The 20677-nt window shown below is 49.4% G+C and overlaps 12 protein-coding genes across 12 annotated transcripts; 8 read left to right on the top strand and 4 right to left on the bottom strand.

Moving 5' to 3' along the window:
- Positions 1-214: 214 nt before the first annotated feature.
- LTR84_001534 (uncharacterized protein) lies at positions 215-1150 on the bottom strand (the record flags this gene model as incomplete). The annotated part of the gene is made up of 1 exon (XM_064845158.1): positions 215-1150. The coding sequence occupies one exon, from the start codon at positions 1148-1150 to the stop codon at positions 215-217; it is 936 nt and encodes a 311-aa protein (XP_064707416.1).
- Positions 1151-1650: 500 nt separating this feature from the next.
- LTR84_001533 (uncharacterized protein) lies at positions 1651-2138 on the bottom strand (the record flags this gene model as incomplete). The annotated part of the gene is made up of 2 exons (XM_064845157.1): positions 1651-1994; positions 2072-2138. 2 exons carry the CDS (start codon positions 2136-2138, stop codon positions 1651-1653), a joined length of 411 nt encoding a protein of 136 aa, XP_064707415.1.
- A 609-nt stretch (positions 2139-2747) lies between these two features.
- On the top strand, positions 2748-3901 carry LTR84_001532 (uncharacterized protein; the record flags this gene model as incomplete). Its single annotated transcript, XM_064845156.1, has 3 exons — positions 2748-3018; positions 3071-3307; positions 3357-3901. 3 exons carry the CDS (start codon positions 2748-2750, stop codon positions 3899-3901), a joined length of 1053 nt encoding a protein of 350 aa, XP_064707414.1.
- Positions 3902-4361: 460 nt separating this feature from the next.
- LTR84_001531 (uncharacterized protein) lies at positions 4362-7716 on the top strand (the record flags this gene model as incomplete). The annotated part of the gene is made up of 3 exons (XM_064845155.1): positions 4362-4391; positions 4436-7517; positions 7574-7716. The coding sequence occupies 3 exons, from the start codon at positions 4362-4364 to the stop codon at positions 7714-7716; spliced, it is 3255 nt and encodes a 1084-aa protein (XP_064707413.1).
- Positions 7717-8554: 838 nt separating this feature from the next.
- On the top strand, positions 8555-10364 carry LTR84_001530 (uncharacterized protein; the record flags this gene model as incomplete). Its single annotated transcript, XM_064845154.1, has 3 exons — positions 8555-8614; positions 9575-10059; positions 10172-10364. 3 exons carry the CDS (start codon positions 8555-8557, stop codon positions 10362-10364), a joined length of 738 nt encoding a protein of 245 aa, XP_064707412.1.
- A 443-nt stretch (positions 10365-10807) lies between these two features.
- On the top strand, positions 10808-11927 carry LTR84_001529 (uncharacterized protein; the record flags this gene model as incomplete). The annotated part of the gene is made up of 2 exons (XM_064845153.1): positions 10808-10815; positions 11270-11927. The coding sequence occupies 2 exons, from the start codon at positions 10808-10810 to the stop codon at positions 11925-11927; spliced, it is 666 nt and encodes a 221-aa protein (XP_064707411.1).
- Positions 11928-12720: 793 nt separating this feature from the next.
- Positions 12721-13579, bottom strand: LTR84_001528 (uncharacterized protein; the record flags this gene model as incomplete). Its single annotated transcript, XM_064845152.1, has 3 exons — positions 12721-12892; positions 12941-13349; positions 13408-13579. The coding sequence occupies 3 exons, from the start codon at positions 13577-13579 to the stop codon at positions 12721-12723; spliced, it is 753 nt and encodes a 250-aa protein (XP_064707410.1).
- A 1582-nt stretch (positions 13580-15161) lies between these two features.
- On the top strand, positions 15162-15833 carry LTR84_001527 (uncharacterized protein; the record flags this gene model as incomplete). The annotated part of the gene is made up of 1 exon (XM_064845151.1): positions 15162-15833. The coding sequence occupies one exon, from the start codon at positions 15162-15164 to the stop codon at positions 15831-15833; it is 672 nt and encodes a 223-aa protein (XP_064707409.1).
- Positions 15834-16292: 459 nt separating this feature from the next.
- LTR84_001526 (uncharacterized protein) lies at positions 16293-16878 on the top strand (the record flags this gene model as incomplete). The annotated part of the gene is made up of 2 exons (XM_064845150.1): positions 16293-16301; positions 16339-16878. The coding sequence occupies 2 exons, from the start codon at positions 16293-16295 to the stop codon at positions 16876-16878; spliced, it is 549 nt and encodes a 182-aa protein (XP_064707408.1).
- Positions 16879-17308: 430 nt separating this feature from the next.
- Positions 17309-18130, top strand: LTR84_001525 (uncharacterized protein; the record flags this gene model as incomplete). Its single annotated transcript, XM_064845149.1, has 1 exon — positions 17309-18130. The coding sequence occupies one exon, from the start codon at positions 17309-17311 to the stop codon at positions 18128-18130; it is 822 nt and encodes a 273-aa protein (XP_064707407.1).
- A 393-nt stretch (positions 18131-18523) lies between these two features.
- On the top strand, positions 18524-18981 carry CRP6 (40S ribosomal protein S27; the record flags this gene model as incomplete). Its single annotated transcript, XM_064845148.1, has 3 exons — positions 18524-18526; positions 18677-18739; positions 18799-18981. 3 exons carry the CDS (start codon positions 18524-18526, stop codon positions 18979-18981), a joined length of 249 nt encoding a protein of 82 aa, XP_064707406.1.
- Positions 18982-19753: 772 nt separating this feature from the next.
- LTR84_001523 (uncharacterized protein) lies at positions 19754-20491 on the bottom strand (the record flags this gene model as incomplete). Its single annotated transcript, XM_064845147.1, has 1 exon — positions 19754-20491. One exon carries the CDS (start codon positions 20489-20491, stop codon positions 19754-19756), a length of 738 nt encoding a protein of 245 aa, XP_064707405.1.
- Between the last annotated feature and the right edge of the window lie 186 nt (positions 20492-20677).

Raw genomic sequence — 20677 nt, 5'->3', positions numbered from 1 at the left:
CGCAAGACAACGAGAGGCACATCAAGCCAGCTGCCTTCTCTGCTAATTGTCATGGGTCTGAATTTAGGTCTGCAGTGCATAGCAGGTGTAGGTCCGTGTCAAGTTGATAGTGTACAGCAGTCGTGGCCGAATGAAACTTCAACCTTTATTTGTACAAAGTATCTCTTCCTCTCCTCTTCCCAGCTTCGCTATCTCCCTCCATACAAAATTGAGATCAACCCAATCTCCTGACCTTATGACTCCTGGTGCCACCGAATTTTAACCTGGTCGCATCCGTCACTCTCGAAATCAAAGGCTTGATCTGTCGTCCCTCAGTTCCCAGCAAGGCTTTCTGAAAAGCCTCTCTCCCCGGCCCGTAACCTCTCAAAATGACCTCAATACCCACACCACCTGTCATGGCCCCAGGTCGCTGAATGTGTGAAATGGTCTTTGTCGGATTCGTGGTCATCTTCTTGCCACCTGTACGCCACTGCTTCTCAGCCATCTTGCGGAAGAAATATGCAGCCAACTGGTAAGCTGCATCGTAGGTGCTGCGCTGGGCTTTCCGCAGACCGATGTCGCCAGCCGACATGGAGAGGATGGGGTCGCGGCTGGGCTCCGTGAAGGTTATGTGCATGTTGTGTCTGTGGGCATAGACGTTGAGATGGTAGGGCTCCGAACTGCTGACTTTGGAATGCTGTGCGTCTATGGCGTTCTGCTGTGCTTGGGATGTGAGCTCCTGACTCAGATTCTTGCCGAACCCGCTGAGGTTGCCCGCTCGTGCTCTCTGTGGTGTTCGTAGGGCCTCCATCATTTGGTCTTGCGCTTCTACGCTATTTGTGCCTCCTGGCTTGGAGCCGTCGCTGTTGCTATTATTATTGCCGGTCCAATCGACGCCCCATCGTTCCGCGGCGGTTTGCGTTCGGGGACTTCGGGGAGTTTGGGTATTCGCGCGTCCGGCTTGTGTCAGGTACGATCTTCGGCATGATCTACACATGGTAGACATGGCCACGGGGCGTGCCATAATGGCGATTGGGGGGACCTCTGAGGTCCTGGCTTGGTAGGTGATGCGTGGTTGTAGCAAAGGGAGCTCGGTACGCTTCTTTCTAAAGGTTGGATTGAGGTGAAAGTCGAAGGGACCTCCGGGATACAAAATGTTTGTGCTTGGCATGTTTGCATCGCTTTGAGGCTTAGTCATCTCAGCCTTGGACGGCTTTTGGGGATTCCAGATACATATGCTGCTTGATGCGAAGCTTTAAAGATGACTACTAGTCCATCATTATCATCGTCCTGGGAGGCGGCCGTATTATTGAGAGGCGCACTGATTGAGACACGCATTTGCGCTATGGCTCTACTATCATCTGATAATTAGAAATACGTTGTAGAAGAAGGCCGACCATTTTGGTATACAGTAATGTACATATCCATCGTTCCCACGCATTTCACATCAATTTCCTGTATCAAGCCATGCTATGAACGCGTCTTTGATCTGGCCTCGGCACCGGAGCGAGGTATATCACCAATGAATCTCAAACAACCGGACTTGCTGAATAGTTAGTCTCACTTGAGTGTGTGTTTCTCGAAGAAAATCGTGCTTTCTCTCCTGGTAGATCAGACAGAAACCCCAAAAGACGGAGACTGCATAGATGCTGTTGTTCGTTATCAGCCCGATCATAAGCTCTTCTTGTTCTCCGAGTCCTCCTTGGAACGGCTTCCGAAGCCATATGCAAGTCCTCCACCCACGAGGTTGACCAAGCAGAGACCAACAGTGACCCCTCTGATCATGCCTCTGGCACCAAACTTGTTCATCAGTCCGAGTCGTCGTCTACCAGCCAACACTAAATATGTGCCGCTCAGTGCGGCTGTTGTGCCCGCACTATCAATCTTGTAGCCTTGTAGATTGAGATAGGTTGAGAACAGCAGTAAAGGTGGAAAGATCATTGGAACGGGCTGAAATGGGCGTGCATGCTGGGCAAAGACTAGTGTTGCGAGAAGAGCAGGTGGTACGGGATTTTCTGTCAAGAGCGTAAGTAAAAAGACTGGTAGCAGTCAATGGATGTAGATGCCAAAGCACAGTCAAAGATCAACGAACCTCCCCATTTTTTGGCAGTGACAATTAAGGACTCTTTGGCCTGTTCTTGCTTCTCAGGGTCAGCCATTGTGGATAGAGACGCAGACCGAGGCACTGTTGAAACACCTTGAAGGCAATTGTATGACGAGGAATAGGGTGTTGCTGAAGCTGCCTTTGATGTCGCATGAGTACCGAGTGCTTGGGGTGCTTTGACCTCATCAATTTACAACTGCGTCATCGCTGCAGCTGCACGTGCATTCAATCTGGCATCGTGCAAGAGGTGTGGCGCATTATGCCACCTATAAGACTCGGTGACTAGTGCCTGGACAATGGGCCCTCGGGCTTGAATAGGTGGACAACCACCTAAATCCAGGGACGTCGCGAAAGGTTCTTAGGCTGTCTCTGAGTGCGGGAGGTAGAGCCTAAGACCCTCACATCACCCCGCTTGCCCACCACCCTTCACCCTCCCAAAGTGCAGCTGCTGATTAGTGTCAAAATGGCGCCTGCATGCATCTTCCGTCTCAAACGTTGGTAATAATCGGTATGAACACCTTTGCTGCATGATCGCAGCGCCACTTTTTTCACCCACGCCCCAGATAGACTGCATTCGATTCCTCCCAGACCAACCTCTTCCCTTTCGGCTTTCCTTGAGTACCACAAAATCAGATCACCTCGTGTCACACTTTTCTGTCGCGGCATGTCCGCAACCGCCTCCGGCTCCAACGCCAGGGCAAATGGCTCGGCCACTTCCAGAGAGCACAACCAGGGCAACCAAGATAGAAAATATACCCCTCAACAGAAGGCAGAAGTCATTCGAATACGGAGATGTACCGCGACTTCATTCTACGAAATCCTTTCGGTTGAGAAAACGGCTAGCGATGGCGAAATCAAGAAGGCGTATCGCAAGATCAGTCTGTTGACCCATCCCGATAAAAATGGCTATGATGGTGCCGATGAGGCCTTTAAGAGTGAGCGCTGGTCAATTATGCGATCTACTTGTTCTCCAACTGACATGCACAGTGGTTTCCCGCGCCTTCCAGATTCTCTCGGATCCCGATAAAAAGTCAAGATACGACCAGTTTGGTGGTGATCCAGACAATCGATTCTCCAGTTCTGGCGCTGCTGCTGCTGGAGCCAGTCCCTTCAGTGGTTTCGCAAGATCCGCCGGACGAGGCCCAATGTATGAGGACGAGATATCACCTGAGGAATTGTTCAATCGCTTTTTCGGAGGAGGGGGGATGGGCCCAGGTGTTTTTGGTTAGATTTGGCCTCTTGCGTCCTCTTGAACAACCGCTAACTAGAACAGGTGGGGGCTTTGGCGGGCCTCAATTTGTTTTCAACATGGGTGGTGGCCCTGGATTCACGGTTCATCGGATGGGAGGGGGAGGACCTCGACGACGGCCTCGAGATGCCAACGCCGAGCCTGCTCCGACCGGACTGTCTGCACTGACTCAACTCTTGCCACTACTTTTGCTTTTCATCCTCCCATTGCTCTCATCATTATTTTCCGGATCGACACCATCAGGACCCCAGGTTCGGTTTGATACACCCGCTCCTCCTCACACAATGCACCGGGTCACACCGAGGTACAAGATCGATTACTTTATCAACCCGGCAGAGGTGGATGGCTGGAAAGCGAGGCAGTTCAACTCCCTGGACAAACAGGCAGAAGTTGACTACATCACGACACTGAAGTACCAATGTGAAAATGAGGTTCATCGAAAGCGACAGGAGATTAATGATGCCACGGGGTTTTTCTACACCGACGAAGATCGAGTGCGGCGGGCCAGGAATATGGTTATGCCGGGATGTCGACGGCTGGATGAGTTGAAAGTTAGCCAGCAGTATTGATCAAGTGCTGTGGTGTCTTAGACTCAGATTCATCTGATGTCAATTTTGAATATGGCATTTGCGTTTGGCGTTGGTGGAGCGTTGAGTCTAGCTGGACAATGAATCGGCTCATTCAGGCAGCGAGACATTTGATCAGAAAAGTCGCTGGTCTGTGTACAATGATTGACAGTGATTCGCGCGTCCATTCTTTCCACCCGCGATCCTGATTGCTTCATCATGGTTATTAAACCACTTGCACCCCAAGTCCGAGAATCCGAGTCCGTTTCCTACTAACCACACTAGCGGGAAGCTAGCCGTAATAAAACGACAAGCCATGACGTGATAGGTGCCCTGCCTATATCTTAGTACTCATTGATTAGGCTGCGTCTCCATCAACTTCTCCAAACCCGTCTGTACTCTTCCATCTCGACCTCAATATCCCGCCACATTTGTCATATTGGGGATACTCATTTCAACAATCATGTCGGATCCTTCTGCAGACTCGGACAAGGTGCGCAAGTCATGGATACATCAGAATCTGCTAACAGTCCTCAGATTCGAAACAAGAGACTGGCCAAACTACAACAGTCTCAACCACCAGCCCAGTCAGCCTCACAAGAGAGTATAGATTCGAGTCAAGATAAACCAGTCGCATCAACTACTTCTCACGATGCCGTTCCGCAACCCAGCACTCCTCAGTCAGTCACGCCTACCGAGTCACCTAAACCAGCCATCAGCATGGTCAAGTCAGCAACCCCTCCTCCATCATCTCGAATACACATTACCTCGGCCACGGTCACCCCTCAGAAACGAGAGATGAATGGTTTAGAAAGGCCGGGTTCGAGACAGGCTGAAACCATTGAACAGTGGGAAGACCGAACTCTACGAAACATATTTCGAATCACTTTGGATCCCACTCAGAAGAAGGACCAGAATGGACAAGTACTTCATCCAGCCGCGCAACTTAAAGAAGAACTGGAATCTGAGAACAGATCTACCTCCTTGACCACCGATTTACTCGAGCAAGCGATCATGGAGGCTGGATCTGCGCTCCATAGAGTCACCCCACACGAATGGCTGTTCGGATGTTGGAAGAGGATCACACGAATGACCAAAGCGGTAAAGGATCGTTCACCCGAAAACAAGAAATGGTCGATACTCTCAGAGGCAAGGAGATTATGTATGAACTGGTGTATCCTGTCTATCACAACCCCGGACATATTTGGAGTTGCTTACGACGGCATCGAAGCACTGGCCGATCATTTGCTGAATGATCCTGACGATGATGGTGGCGTGTGCCAAGATTTCATTAATGAAGCCATCACCAGGTTTGAGGAGGATGACTCCATTAAGGATGCTTTCATCAAGGCGATCGAAACACTGAGTCGACGTTTAGCTAAGGAGACCATGATTTCCGACTATCGACGCTACACCGGCATGTTGCGGCATCTAATTAGATACAAGCCAATTGCGATAGCAATTTCAGAGTCTTCGATGTTTGTTGACAAGTCCACACCAGCTGCGCAGCTAGAAGTTGCCACCTTACTCGGTCCATACTTTCAAATTTCGCCATTGCAAGCTGACGTTACCAAATCCTACTTCTTCGAGCCTAAGACCATGGATCCAGGCAAGATTAGAAATTCTCAAAACTCCTTACAATTGGCTTTAAGAACACATCAGGATGAACTGTTCGACATAGTCAACACACTCGTTCGATCCTCTCCCGACGCGCGGGAACGGGTGCTTGATTGGTTTGCCCTTACCGTCAATGCGAATCACAAGCGCAGAGCCATGAGGGTCGACAAGACGACTGTTTCGAGTGATGGGTTCATGGTCAACGTCAATGCCGTCCTAGATAAGCTGTGTGAACCCTTCATGGATGCACAATTTTCGAAGATGGATCGTGTCGATATTGACTATCTGCGGAGAGATCCCAGAATCGACATCAAGGATGAGACCAAGATCAATTCCGATCAAGACAAATCGGATGAATTTTACGAACACAAAGCGACAGGTACAAACAATTTCATTTCCGAGCTGTTCTTTTTGACCGTCGCTTCTCATCACTACGGTAGTGAGGCTGCCCGGAACATGTTGAAGGACATGGATCGAGAATTGAAGTACATGGCCAAGCAGATTGAGCAATTCGAGACCGAGAGACACAAATACATCAACAACCCGGTCCAGCTCCAGATGTTCGAGAACGCACTTAAGAAGTACAAGGATCAACATGATAAAGGACTAGCATACAAGTACGCCGTCCAAGGAGTCCTTCTGGATGAAATCTCGCAAACACGATCAATGCAGTTCATGCGTTTTGTGACTATCTGGCTACTTCGACAAGTCTCCACTCACAAGCAGTTCCCAAAACAGTCCTTGGCCCTACCCCTTCCCACAGAACAACCTGAGGCCTTCATGAACCTTCCGGAATACTTTTTGGACATCATTAGTGGAAACTTTGGATTTATCATGTACAACATGCCACAAGTGATCTCTCCCACGCAGTCGGATGAGCTCATCATGCTCTGCATCACTTTCTTGCGCAATTCTGAATATATCAAAAATCCCTATTTGAAAGCCTCTCTGGTCACCATCTTGTTTCGAGGGACCTGGACCTGGCGTCAGGGTGGAAGAGGTATCCTGGCAGATCAGTATAACAGTATGCCATTCGCGACAGAGCATCTGCTGCACTCCTTGATGAAATTTTTCATTGAAGCCGAGTTCATGGGTGGCCATGGTCAATTTTTCGACAAGTTCAATGTCCGTTTTGAGATCTTCCAAATTATTAAGTGCATTTGGTCGAATACCGTATACCGGGAACGCCTTCTCAAGGAAGCAAAGGTCAACATAGACTTCTTTGTCCGTTTTGTCAACCTACTTCTCAACGACGTCACGTTTGTTCTTGACGAGTCGTTTACATCGTTCCATCAGATCTATGACCTCACGAAAGAATTGGCCCTCGCGGGCACAACCCTGGATCAACAACAGCGCCAGGAGAAGGAAGAGGCTCTAGAATCGGCCAAAAGCAAAGCCAAATCGTACATGCAATTGACCAATGAAACTGTTGGAATGCTGAAGCTGTTCACAGAGGCCCTCGGAGATGCATTCACCATGCCAGAAATTGTGCAGCGACTGGCTGATATGCTGGACTACAACCTCGATGCAATGGTCGGGCCAAAAAGCACGTCTCTCAAGGTTGACAATCTCCAGGAGTACAACTTCCAGCCCAAAGTCCTTCTTAGCGAGATCGTCGATGTGTATCTCAATCTGAGTGAGAGAGAAAATTTCATACTTGCCGTTGCGCGAGATGGGCGATCATATAAGCCAGACAACTTCACCGCTGCTGGGAGCATCCTACGCAAGTTTGTGCTCAAGACCCCTGAGGAACTTGTGCGGTGGAGTCTGTTGATCGAGAAATTCGCCAAAAATAAGGAAGAGGATGAAGCAGCAGATGCTGACTTGGGTGATCTCCCCGATGACTTCCTTGATCCGCTCATGTTTACACTCATGGACGATCCTGTCATCTTGCCCGTTAGTAAAACGATTATTGATCGGAGTACTATTCGAAGTCATCTTCTCAGCGATCCTCATGATCCTTTTAACCGTGTGCCACTCAAGATTGAGGATGTTATTCCTGGTAAGTCCTGTTTGCATGCCGTATTCATAAGTCGATGCTGACCAGTCTTTTTCTAGCGACGGAGCTAAAGGAAAGAATAATCAAGTTCAAGGAAGAAAAGGTCGGGAATCGGCGTAAAGATTTCGTGGAGACGGTCAAAACTGAGGATGCGACCACTAGTGTCGAACAATCTGGCGACGCAATGGACACCAGCCAATGAACAGGTTTAATGATGGAGAACCGAAGCAATAGCCCTGGTTTGAGCGTCAGATACCTCAGACACAGCGAGATAGACCGGTTGCCGCCACTTTCGGGCTTTTTTTCCGGGTGCCACTTTGGCACATGATCGATCACTCATAGCAGATTGACTTGGAGAAATGCGACCAACAGAGCACAATGGACAAACGGCTGGCAAGACAATTATTAATACTTGCCCTCGGTAGAAGCTTCCAGGGACGAACTCGCTGTTGCGATGCGTCTTGATCAAGCTCGAAAATGGCTTCAGCTCTGCTATCTCCATATGTTCGCACGAGCAGAAATTTCAGATTTCTTAAATCACAAATTTCTGATAGCCAGACCCCAGCTTGTTGAGATGGAGGATGTCATCAATTCTGAAGCAGCGAGCACGGCGCACCAGAAATGACCAGCAGAGGCTTTCCTGCTTCTACTCCATTGAATACCTTCAGCAGCCTCATCGCCCTGTCAAATTTGCAGCACAGGGAGTGCTTGCTTGGTAGGTGGAAAGTCTGATTGATAGATTTACAATACACCTTCCACACCATGCACATTTCTTGACTATTTCATTCTTCATCTCCTTCGTTCTGTTCGCTGCCCCATATCCTTTAGGTTCTGGCTTTCAGAGGTGCTTACTCAAGAATAGGCCACCCTGAGGGCTTGTTCTCTCGGCCGCCCCCTATTCCGTCAACGCCTTGCCATCTCTCCGTCTTCTCAATGTTCAGAAGCTCGTCGGAAATCCTACTTCCATACCAGTGACGCAGTATTTCAGGCACACTGCAATCATGATCAATATTCATACAAGCTCTTTATCCTCTCCAACAATGGAGAATGTCCGGGTTTTCCGTAACCTCGTCTCATTTCTTAGATATCCTGCCGCTTTGGTATGTGTCAGTCTGTGTTCTCTTTCCCACAACATTGGCTACACTTTTGTCTTACCATGCTGTCTTCCCAAGATGTTGATATATCCTGGTACCAACATGCTGCATTTCTCCTCCTATGCTTCTCCTTGTGCCCCTTTCTCTTCTTTTGCCCTCTCTTTCTCTTTCTTGCCACACTGCTCTACGTGTCAATCCATGTTTTGCATCGAAATAAGCTACCGTTTTATACAGTAGCTGTCTGCTATCTCTATAGCTGAACACCTTTTGTTTATCCCATCCAGCATTCTGCATATCTCCCTTCTTTCAATATGCTTTGCTTTGTCCTCCGCTAACTCCTGGCTTCTTTGTTTACTCTTGTTGCCCACAATACATGACTGACATGCCTTAAGTTGGACAACCATCTCCGGTCCTGGAGCAGTACCGCTCTAGTCCGCAATGACAACAATCTCCTGGTTCTTATAGAAGCGGCCTGAGCTGGAGTGGCCGTGGCCGCGTCCCAGAGGGGTCGTCTCGGCTTTGCTTGAGTACACAGTCACAGGTCGACGACATCATTCTATCGGCGAATGAGGCAGCTCGATCTCGCCGAGCAATGCACCCACGTTCATGGTAACGGAGCTAGTCTGGGTGACGACTTGGTATCAACGACAATAAAGATTCCTGTGGATCTGATTTCTCTTCCTCTTCTGCTTCTTTTTCTTCCAGTCCACCAGATTTCTTCATTGAACACCACTTGCACAGCCTCGTCAACTGTCAGTCTTCCCCTGAACAGCTATATATCAGACACCAGCTGCCTGTCAACTCGTTGTGTTGTCCCTCTCCGCCCCGCCCTGCTCAGATTTTCTCAGTCTCTCCCAGTGATCAGTCAATCATTTTCAGATATCAGGTATGTATCTTCTATTCGTTTTTGCTTCTTGCTAGCACAGCTGCTTTGCCCTTCGAAATGCTAACTCATCAACTCTTCAGTCGGCTTCCTCAGTCATAATCCTCCATTATGTCGCGCCCCAACTCGGATTTCAACTTGGACAACTTCTCAACCATGCAGATGAACGAGGACGACGAATACTGAGCTCTCTCGTCCAACAGCTAGCGGACCACAACACTGCAGCAGCCGTTTACCAACCGGAATTCCGGCGTGCGGTGCTTGCTGCGGTGCAGCGGTACTTCGAGCGTGGTAGTCAAGGCCAGAGGCCAACAGCATGGCTCAACACTCTCATACAACGATTGGATCTACACAACAGGATCGATTTCCGAGGTGGCTTAGATCTTCTCTTCAATGGGTTACTGGCATGGACCATGTTTCAGTACCTCCCTGAGCAAGACTACTTGGTACGTCGAAACATGCCCGTGGATCCCGCTGGTGGTGAAGTGAGAGATATGCAACGGAGCCCTCCTGAAGGCCGTTCGATGTACCCAGATCCGGAGCGATTGGGACAACCACAACAACCAAGGTACGTTTCTTCACTGATCTACCGGTCAGCTTCTGCCCATTTGCATCACAAACCTCCATCTTCTTTTGTCAAATCTCTCCATCTGCTTCTCTCGATCTTTCCCTTTTTTCAGACGCGAGCAAAACACCAGGATCAGACCTTTTCTACTCTACCCTCGTATCCTCCTCATCACAGCCCTCAAAGATCCTCGAACACAATCCGGTAAAGTCAAGCTGTTCACTCCTCTGCCCTTCCTGTCCATTGTTTTCGTCATTTGGTCATCAACACAAGCACAATCTCTGCTCTCCTCTTCTCCCACCGAGTGATTTTACGACTCAGAGATCCACACAACCACAAGATTGAACTATTTCTTTCCCAATCCCTTGGACATCATCACATTCTTCGAGACTCCACGAGCCTTCCCAACCCCCTGAACATCATCATACTCCTCGAGACTCCACGAGCGCAGTTTGGTCATTCCAGCCATCCACCTTCCTTTCTATCCTGCCCACCAAGTCATCCTTGTCATTGAGGCTTCAACACACTCCCAACATCAACCCCTTCCTCCTCCATCCCCGGAACATCACCACACTCCTCAAGTTCCCTCAAGCACAAGTTGGTAAATCCAGCCATCCAGCTCTTCACCCTACCCACCGAATGATCCTTGTCATTCAGCCATCCACACATCCTCAAGACCAACCCATTTCTCTTGCATTCCCAACTCTATCATCCTCAAACCCCTTCCACCACACAGTGGACTCTTCCATCTATGTACTTGTCCCAAACATCAAACCCCTTTCCCTTCTGAAACATCACCACGACCGAATTGACGGAGACATACTTCTCCATTCCCCCTCCTCTCCATCGTTCCTAAATATCCTCCACCATACAGTGGACTCTTGCATCTATATACTTTCTCAAACATCGAGCTTCTTTCTCTTCTCAAAGATACACACAACCTTATTGATCGAGACATCCTTCTCCATCATATCTTCCCCGAAACCATCCTCCACTATCTGTATTTCTGGGCCATATCTCGGTTACACTATCCATGTACTTTCTTTTCTCGACATCCAAAAAACTTCTTGATTTGACTATCACCATTACATTTCTTTGAGCACCATACTAACCCATTCTTCAAACTCAGACTCAATCATCTCGCATCTTCGGCCATAAGTCGGCCTGTTCGTCCATCTTCCTCTCTTCGACCAATATCTAGCAACTATCCTAGAAAGATGGCTTTACGATGGGCTCCTTACACCCCTCGCTCGACAGGTGCCTCTTCCTCTTCCTCCGCCAATCCTCCAACGGTCCCTCCTGCCATTGACCCTGCACTCACCACTCCTGCTGTCAATTCGATGGCCATTATCACCACTGTCGCTGCTGCCCCTGCAACCACCACCACCACCACCAACAATCCTGCCACCAATCCCGGCAACAACCCCACCCCCTACACCACAATGACGCCAACCACTGCGCGGGCCACGACCAACGCGCCAACCTTCAATGCCAACTCCGTCCGCGCCAATTCAATCATCCCGCTCGACCTGGAGGAGGAGGTCATCATCACGGCAGATGATGAATGGGGCTTCAGGTGCGACATGTGCGGGTATGTGCGGCGACAACCAGGAGAGTTCAACCGACACATCAGAGATGGGTCCGGCGGCGCAAGACCAGGATTTCGGCTCGTGGCGGCAGCTCCCTGGCACAGTTCGGGATTCTGGTACGGACGCGACGACAACGGGCGAGAGTACGCTGGGTGGATCGCCCTCTACAGACCACCATATGCGACGGTCGATCCATGTCAAGAAAACCTCCGTCGTTTCGCTCGTCTTCGTCGTGCTGCCCGTCGTGCTGCTGTTCGTGGTGGTCGCGGAGGTCGTCGTTAGAGAGAGGGTGGAAAGCCCAAAGGACAGATGAATGTGCAAAAAAGCACCGGAGAGAGAGATAGAGAGAGGCAAGACAAAATCGCAGAGCGAGAGAGAGAATGGACCAGCCATTCCAGTATAGCAAGAGCTATAACCCAGAGAGCGCAGAGAATTCTCAATAAAAGACCAATATTACCCCCAATGCACGAGAATATGTGCTTTTCCTTGGTAATGGTGCGAAAGTGATTTTCTCGTTGATCTATGTAGTGCAGTAAGATGCTCGCCTGTCTCTGTGTTCCTCGCCAATCCTTGATGCTCGCGATCACGGGTAGATGTGGTGTAAAGGGTATATATGTCGCGCGTGTGGATGTGAGCGGCCTTTCGTTTTAAATCTAGTATTATTTATCCGTAGTCGCCCTGTTAGCCTACCTCCGAACTATTATTCCTTTAGTATAGGCCTGTCGTACGCCGAGTACACGATAGTCTAGGGAATGCGGACCTAGCTCGTGAAGTTCTAGTATTGATTACAATATAGTCTCTGCTTGGATGGCCTGATAACATATGGCCGGGATGATCATAACGCTTGCTCTGAGAGCTGTACTCGCTCTGCCTGTCCAAAACGCCCTAACGCTCAAGTTTTCCAATGTGTCCCATATGGCAAGGCTAAAGGCTCGAGGCTCAGCCGCCCCACGCTTGCCAAATGATTGGCGGGCTGAGTGGTGGGTTTCCGAAGAAACATAGTAACTCCTTCTACCTTGATCTTTTCTATCGATCTTTGTCCTGAATGAAAGATTCCCTGATAGAATCCATCCAATCAGACCACTGGATTCCTCATGTTCAAAGCCGCTTGTTGGCGGTGAGTTTGGTTGGTGGTTGCCCTTTCAGTGGTAAGGATCGTCTTGTCCACCTCATCCCGCATTCGTGCGGTGTGAGACTTCGGTCCGTATGTGTCGAGATGATTATAGTAAAGCCATAAGATGATGCAACTGGACGAGTTTAGTCATCATCCCCGAACACGAATAGAGTCAGCTTACCTAGCAATCGTCCCTACCAGCCCAATCCACAGGAAGACCACGCTTGCAATCGCTCGGCCATTGTCACGGTACCGTAGGGGAGGACTCAGATGCTCGCGAGCAATATCTGCGGCGTCCTGACTATCGGCGGAGATCCAAGCATTGCCGGTAGCCACGATGACTGTAAAGCCGATGGCGTCGGCAAACGTCATGAGCGTGACGACGAGAGCGGATATCCTCCACGACCATCGAATGTTGCGTGGCTCAAACCTCTCAGGAAAGAAGAGATCGAAGAAGAAGGCGGCACCGAATATGGTGGCCACCGAAACTCCGACAAAGATATTGTATGATGCCATACCGACAAAGTCATCATTGTGGACCGCGGCTGACGAGTGTAGACGCTCGATTTCATCCTGCTGTTGGACGTAGTCTGCTATATGTGAGCTTTTTCGATCTGGCGGGTGTTCACGGTTTGTAGAAGGACCGACCTGAAAGCGCTGCCGTCCCGATCGACTCGGAAACGACACAGCATAGCATGGCAATTTGATAGACGACAAATTTTGTTCTCCGTAGGTGATAGTCTTTGTTTCCGAACATATATGAGCTCTTGAATTTGCCCCATTTCATATCCCTCAAGTCTAAACCCCATATTACCGCCATGCTGCAGGTGAAAGTCCCAAGTCGAAGTTGAGATATGTAACAATTTCTTGAGCCGCTCCAATTGAGTGGAGTTCAATATGGCGAGCTCGGGAACGGATCAGAAAGCGTTAGCGAAGAGTCCAATGATCACAAAAGATCTATGAGTGAAGAAACATGAGAAAGAGCATCAGGCGAGGCGAGGATTAAGAGCACCAGCAGATTACTGCATTCGACCCCCATGTGACGCCTCGTCCATCAGCATATGTCATAAGGGATTAAGCGGATCGGAAGAAGGCCAGAGAACCAACGACACTTCGGGCGTGCGAATTGAGTGTCGCTGAGAAATCTTTACGGTTGAATTTTATTGCTCATCCACTGGCTTAACGTGATTCTGGGCCCTGAATGGGTGGCCATGACTGATGGTCGAATACCCAAATGGTTTTCTGGACAGGGCTGCTGGCATTCCGGGGCATCCGACGCAGTGCGGTCCATTCGCTCGGGGATGAAAGCAGAGAAGGCTCGTACAAGGCTAACCCACGACGAGCAACACTTTATGCCTATCTGATAAGCTAAGCTAAGCTGCTCGAAGCTTGTCAGCTGGACAAAGAACCCGATGGGAAGGACGGCAAATAGGCCTCATTCTTGTTCTTCCCACGGACAGTCAAGGGGTGGAGTGCTAAAAGCTGAGGCACAACTCCAACGTCAATTGAAGTCGTTGAGGTATGACGTAGGAGGGGGAAGCCGCCACCCGCACCACTGCATCCGGGTTACCCCCTAGCTACCTGCGAGTAGGTACTCGTACGTCGTAGTAGGGACCACCTAAACACGACAAGCACTCGTTGACGAGTGCCAATTCCTCTTGCCAAGGTAGATCGATGAGAGACTTACCTTAGTGCCACTGTCAACCATGACTACCTACGTACGTGTAGGTACTCGTCTGGCTGACTCATGTGCGGGCATTCTTCCAAGCACTTGGCCTGTCTATATGTGGCTATCATTTATCTTGGTACATCAGGAGTAGTAAGCTGTACCTACTCGTTGACTAACTCACAAGGCTGCGCTCCATATACCGTCTTCCACGAATCGAAAGCTGGTTCACAGGAGAGGTTACAGACAAGTGCAGTGGGCATGTTGAAGGGATGAGATTAAACGAATTGATCATGCCACAGCACTACTCCAAGATCCAAGATCCAAGAACCTGTGGCCCCTTGCTATCCGTGCCCAATACACCGCAACATACAGCTTGTTTGGCTTGTTGTGGACTCAAGCATTTCATGGCGCCCTTTGGGACCCCATTAGACCCATCGTTTACAACACAGATGTCGACTTGATACTATTACTCTACAAGATATACACCCTACCATTCTGCGGTCTGGTGATCGTCAGAGGGGCATCAGGGGCAGGCTGTGCATCGTGGGGGCGAGGCAGTTTCACTATTTCCCAAGGTTAGGCGTCCACCACGAGTGTGCCTTTTCGATTGATGCTAAGTCTTATAAAGCGTTCTTTGTCCCCAACCGAAAGAGCTGAGCTAAAATTTGCAAGCTGAACAACCGCCCTTGCACAAAGCTAGTATATAACGACCTACAAGTCATCCGCAAAGTCCATGTCTTATGCGCAGCATCTCGAGAACCAGGCTTTCCTGGGAACTCTAATCTATCCTTTCGTGATACTGGTGCTTGCCGTTTTCCATATGGCGATTAGCGACCAGTATTTAGACAATCTGCCAAAGGATGAAAATCCCACCTCAGGAGAAACGGGCACAAAGGATGCCAGCAAGCTCGAGTCCGAAACTCAACCAGACAACGAGCCTGTACTCGTTACTGTGCTAGACAGCCACGAGAAAATTCCTTCTCAAGAGCCAACTCAGGCCAAGAAGGAGGATGGAGTTGTGAAGCAGGATGCACCTACTCGCGATGTCGGCCACAGAAACGAAGCCGCGAAACAGACGACCAAATATCCACCAGTGCTGATCGGAGGTATCGTCATCCAGACATTACAACTTTACTTCTTTTATCAAATCAGCAGCATTGCAACGGGTCTTGTACAGGCAACAAATAAGCTAGCCTACAAAGTAATGTGTGGCGGAATTGGCTTGGGTTTCAGTACGTGCTTTTTTATGATGTCCGCGGGCAGACTCATGTCAGTCTACGCTTCGGCACAAGCAGGGCGCCGCGCTGAGCTTGACGGGAAATGGCCAGGAGGTTTCTACGGGATCTTCTCTGCGATCTCAGCAATAGTGATTGTGTATTCGTGGGGAAAACTTGCTTGGGCATAAGTCATTTGGGATTTTCGAAGAGCCAATACACTTGGATGAGCATTCGATGCATTTGGATAACCGCGTCCCACTCCTTAGGTTTTCCTACTCCCTACCTCAGTAGGTAGGTAAGTTGTCCTTGGTCTCAAAACCATGAAACATCCATTTTAGCATTACCTGCTTGTAGCCAACCATTTTTCGAATGCTGAATCTCGCCTCTCCCTCTCCTGGCGTCGCCTCTCAGCTTCCTCCATTTTCGACTTCAATGCCTTGGCCTCTCCAAGTTTCTTGTCTATCTCAGCCTTTCGTTGTCTCGCTGCTTCCTCTGCTTCGCATTGCAACTTCATCATCTCGTTATCCTCTTGAACTGCGGGCAGATTTTCTCACAGGCCAGGAGTTCCTCTTCAACTGAATACCTGGCTTGCTGTTCCTCAAAGAGCCTCTTCTCGAGATCCGCTCCCTCGAAGCTACGATCTCGCTATGTTCAACGTCGCAGAAAGGCATGCCAATGAAGACATTCTGAAAGTTGTTACTGCCTACCAGTCGAAATGGAGCAAGCGGCCGACGTGCAGGAGGTCCTGCAGCGCCAGCGAGAATATCAATGGAAGCTGGCGGAGAGAGACAAAAGTCTGCCCGCGATGCAGCTGGACATGGAGAACTTGCGCGTTACAAAGGCACAGGGCGAAAGAAGCGGGAAGGGGATTTTGCGAAGGAGAAAGAGGCGCAAGACGCGCAGATGCAGGAGCTCAACCGCCAGCTGCGCGAGCTCCAGACACAGCGCGACCAGGCGACCAAGCACGCACAGGAAGCGGCCGTAAAGCGTACAGAGCTCGAAAACGCAACACTAGAACTCATGATACAGCGAGACCGGGCGGCCATAGCGGCCATAGACAATGCGATTGCAGAGCGGACACGAGAGGAGCAGCGCATCCAACACCAACGGACACAGACGGTGAAGGAGAGTGTGTTCAAACATACGATGAAGGTGTCGATGGCCGAGAGCCTTGTACACGGCGCGCTTCGGGTTGCTGGTCATGCAATTTCAGCAGTGTGTGTTGTGCTGTAGAAATGAGACTATTCAAGGTCTTAATGGCAAAATAGTACTTATGATACCCATTATCGGCTCGCGGAGCGCGCAAAGCGGATTGTTTGGTTAAGTCCATGCAAGTCAGGAACTTGAAGATGTTGTTCCAAAGGTTCAAGTTGGTGAGACAGACACGGAGTGAGCCGCGAGCAGATTCAACTAGAATTTCTTGGCAGAGGACGCGCGATATGAGTGACCTTATTATCAACTACAAACTTCTATCCATGAATCTACTCGGCTTTTGGTTCAGCGTTAGAGGGTATTCTCGCTCCCACTCAATCGACGTTCTTTTGGTCCTTCTCTTATGACTCGACTTTTTTCTTCTAGCGTTCTACAAGTTCCGAGATTCTCGATTAAGGTCGCAGGCCACATCCGAACCACTGGCCAAAGCAAGCAAAGAAATCTCAATATCATGCCTGCTGCAAGAGAATCCTCCTCTTCTCTCAAGATATTGATGTTACACGGATATACTCAAAATGGGCCCCTTTTTCATGCAAAGACTCGTGCAATGGAGAAGAACCTCAACAAAATCTTTCCAGGGATATCATTGAATTATCCGACCGCACCGTTACAACTGAAGCCTAGAGATGTACCGGGATACCAACCTAGCACTGACGGAGACCCGGATAGCCTCGAAGCTTACGGTTGGTGGCGTCGTTCAGATACCTCCGATCCACCCGACTATTATGGTCTTGATCAAGGTCTAGCATCAGTGGCTAAGATTCTTGAGTCAGAAGGTCCTTTTGATGGTATAATAGGGTTTTCACAAGGAGCAGCATTAGCAGCAATGGTTGCCTCTCTCCTCGAGGGAAGTCTGAGGGAGGAAGCATTCAGTAAAGCACAGGAAAAATCAAAGTTCGCTATAGATTATCCGCCCGCTTTTGCGAATTTAGAGCACCCACCATTGAAGTTCTGTGCAGCATATTGCGGTTTCAGAGCGCCAGGTGAGCGATATACCGCATTTTACGAAGGACCCCATATCCAGACTCCCATGTGTCACTTTATTGGCAGTCTGGACACCGTGGTCGAGGAGTCACGCACACAGGCTCTGATTGATGCCGCTGGAGGCGCAGAAAAAACGCAAGTTGTGGTACACCCCGGAGGACACTTCGTCCCAAACGGGAAACAGTATCTTGACACAATAGCAGCATTCATCAAGCAGACCACGACCTCGAATAAGGTAGAAACTGGGAGGGAGGAAGAGCGAGTGGAAGACATGGATGTCCCATTTTGAGTCATCCGCGGCGACGAGGGTTTTCTTAGATAGAGGATTTTGTTCATATACCCTTGATGCAATGATCTAGACATAGAACGATTGGCCGTACACCTAATTCTGTTCCATTGATGACACGACTTTACTCATAAAGGTGGCAAGAGAACTGAGTGATTGGCCCGGAGGCACGATGCTTTTATGTCACGTGAAGAAATCAACCATCAAAAAGGACTAGCGTGGTCGACGCCAAGATTTGGCCAAAATCGAAGTCGTTCGCACACTCCTCAAGACGAATTCTACCGCCACTTCGACCAGCACCTCATTCGATAATCGCATCTTCCTCAATTCAAACGACATCAGAACTCTCATCATCAGGAAGAAAAGCTCCCATATCGATCTCAACAATCCGTCAAAATGGTATGCAGATGTCCAGCGAAAGATGCACAAATCGATGACCTCAAAATTATCCCCTCTTTCCAACGGGTCCAGCACACGACCACCCTATTGTCACAACAGCAACAACATCGCTTTCTACATCTAGACAAAGGCTAACAATACTCTGCTTAGGTTCTCGCAGTCGATCTTTTGAACCCTACTCCTCAGGCTGAGGCCCGCAAGCACAAGCTCAAGGTAAGCCAGGATGAAATCACACCGCAGCCATGGATCAAGGCTAATAACTGTCTGTTCAGACTCTTGTCCCCGCTCCTCGATCATTCTTCATGGATGTCAAGTGCCCTGGATGCTTCACAATCACCACCGTCTTCTCGCACGCACAGACCGTCGTCATCTGCGCAGGCTGCTCGACTGTTCTCTGCCAGCCCACCGGTGGCAAAGCCAGACTCACAGAGGGCTGCTCTTTCCGAAGAAAGTAGATTGACATTTCTGGACATGACTTGATGGCATTTGTTTGCTAGATAGAAGATGGATTCCTGGCCTGAAACCCAACCACGATGAATGGAGTTCCGGATATCTTGCAAAAAGACTTTAGCATGGCGGGGCATTGTTTTTTTGGTTTTCACCAACACAACAAATTAAGAGCGAAGAAGTTCCTCTACGGACGGAATGGTCTTTCGCAAACAAAAAGTCTTTTCTGCATCGGAGCGACCGGCAGAGGCAGGAGATTCTGCACGAACATACTTTGTGATGTGAGGAAGGCAAAGTCTCACTGTTGAGGAGGCCTTCGCTATCCCATGAGGCTAGGCCGTGGTTGAGTGTGGATGAGCATGTACTTATAGTACAAAGTCAAGCAATAAAATCTTCTGAAAAGCAACAAATCTGCAATTCCCCCCTGCCATTCTGATCCCATCATCCTGCCATACCTCGTCACCTTGTAGCCACTCCTCGAGACTCTAGGGTCACTTAGATTGTTCTTCCCCATTCCAACCTCTGGGCTGGAGCTTGCTCTCGTAGTCGCTTGTCGCTCACCATTTGAGCCATAGCCACGTTCATGAGCCCTGGTGGGAGACTGATTGCTGCAGGTTCGATACTGTATCGATTGCCGTAACTGGAACGAATCTTGTGTCTCTGATAGAATTGGGCCATTGCCGTCTTCCGTAGGGTGTGTTTTCTATGCCCATGACAGATAGCTCAGTGTTCATCGAATCGCATCTTGGTTGACGGTTGCATGCCTGTCACCTCACTGCTTCATCCTCTTTGAAGCTCGGTGATGATCTTGTTGACCAATTTCTTTTGTTCCTTCTCCTTCAACTCGTTCTCGTCGATCTCGCGTAGACATTTTCCCACCGCACAGACACCTCTCACGCCTGCCTCTGGACATTCCACCCAAACCTTTCCATTTCTGCCGACTGCAATTTCAAACCCTCCTGGTAGCTTTGAGCCCAATTCGTCCAAGGCGATAACACCATTCTTTCTCAACAGACGTTCTGCGAGACCTGGGCTAACGTCGAACACCATGCCACCATTCAACTTTCCCAAACCGTCCGGTTCGGACTTGCCAGTTGATGGATTCACACACGTCAATTCAATCTCCATGTTCTTCGGCGCAGCTACCACTTTGGCGTAGACAACATCATTTGGCTTGAGCTGCGGCCGAGTCTTCTTGGTTGCGCCTTCAAAGGCTAACTGGTGCAAAACTGCCTGCTGTGAATGTGAATTAATGTACAGGTGGAAGTAGTCCATGGATGAAGCCCGCAGCTGGGCTATGACCAAGTCCCCAGCTTTGGGAATATATCGAGCATCTGGAGTCGATATCCGGGCACTCTTCTTTCTGAAATCAACATCGACGAACCCGCCGATTGTTGACATGAAATCTCCGGTCCCGGCTTCTTGGTGAAGGCCCGCTCCAATTTTGCGCTTTTGCGAAGTTGGTAGTTGGCTGGTGTCAACCGTGTCGCCGGGTAAATAAACCTCGACAGCGGCCATGGTGGCCTATTAGTGATTTGAGAGAATTATTGTTATCGCCTCAACCGTATCTGCCACTTCACTTCTAGCGATGTTTCGACGACGATATCTTCATCGACATGGCAATGCCAAGATTTGACGAGGCTGATTTCGCTTGACTTTCCCATTCCGGAATGGCTCCGCAAGGCTCAAAAAAAGTTCAGACAT

Source organism: Exophiala bonariae, assembly GCF_035927105.1.
Source record: "Exophiala bonariae strain CCFEE 5792 chromosome Unknown scaffold_10, whole genome shotgun sequence".
Classification (NCBI taxonomy): Eukaryota; Fungi; Ascomycota; class Eurotiomycetes; order Chaetothyriales; family Herpotrichiellaceae; genus Exophiala; species Exophiala bonariae.
This window is presented reverse-complemented; position numbering and strand designations above follow the sequence as displayed.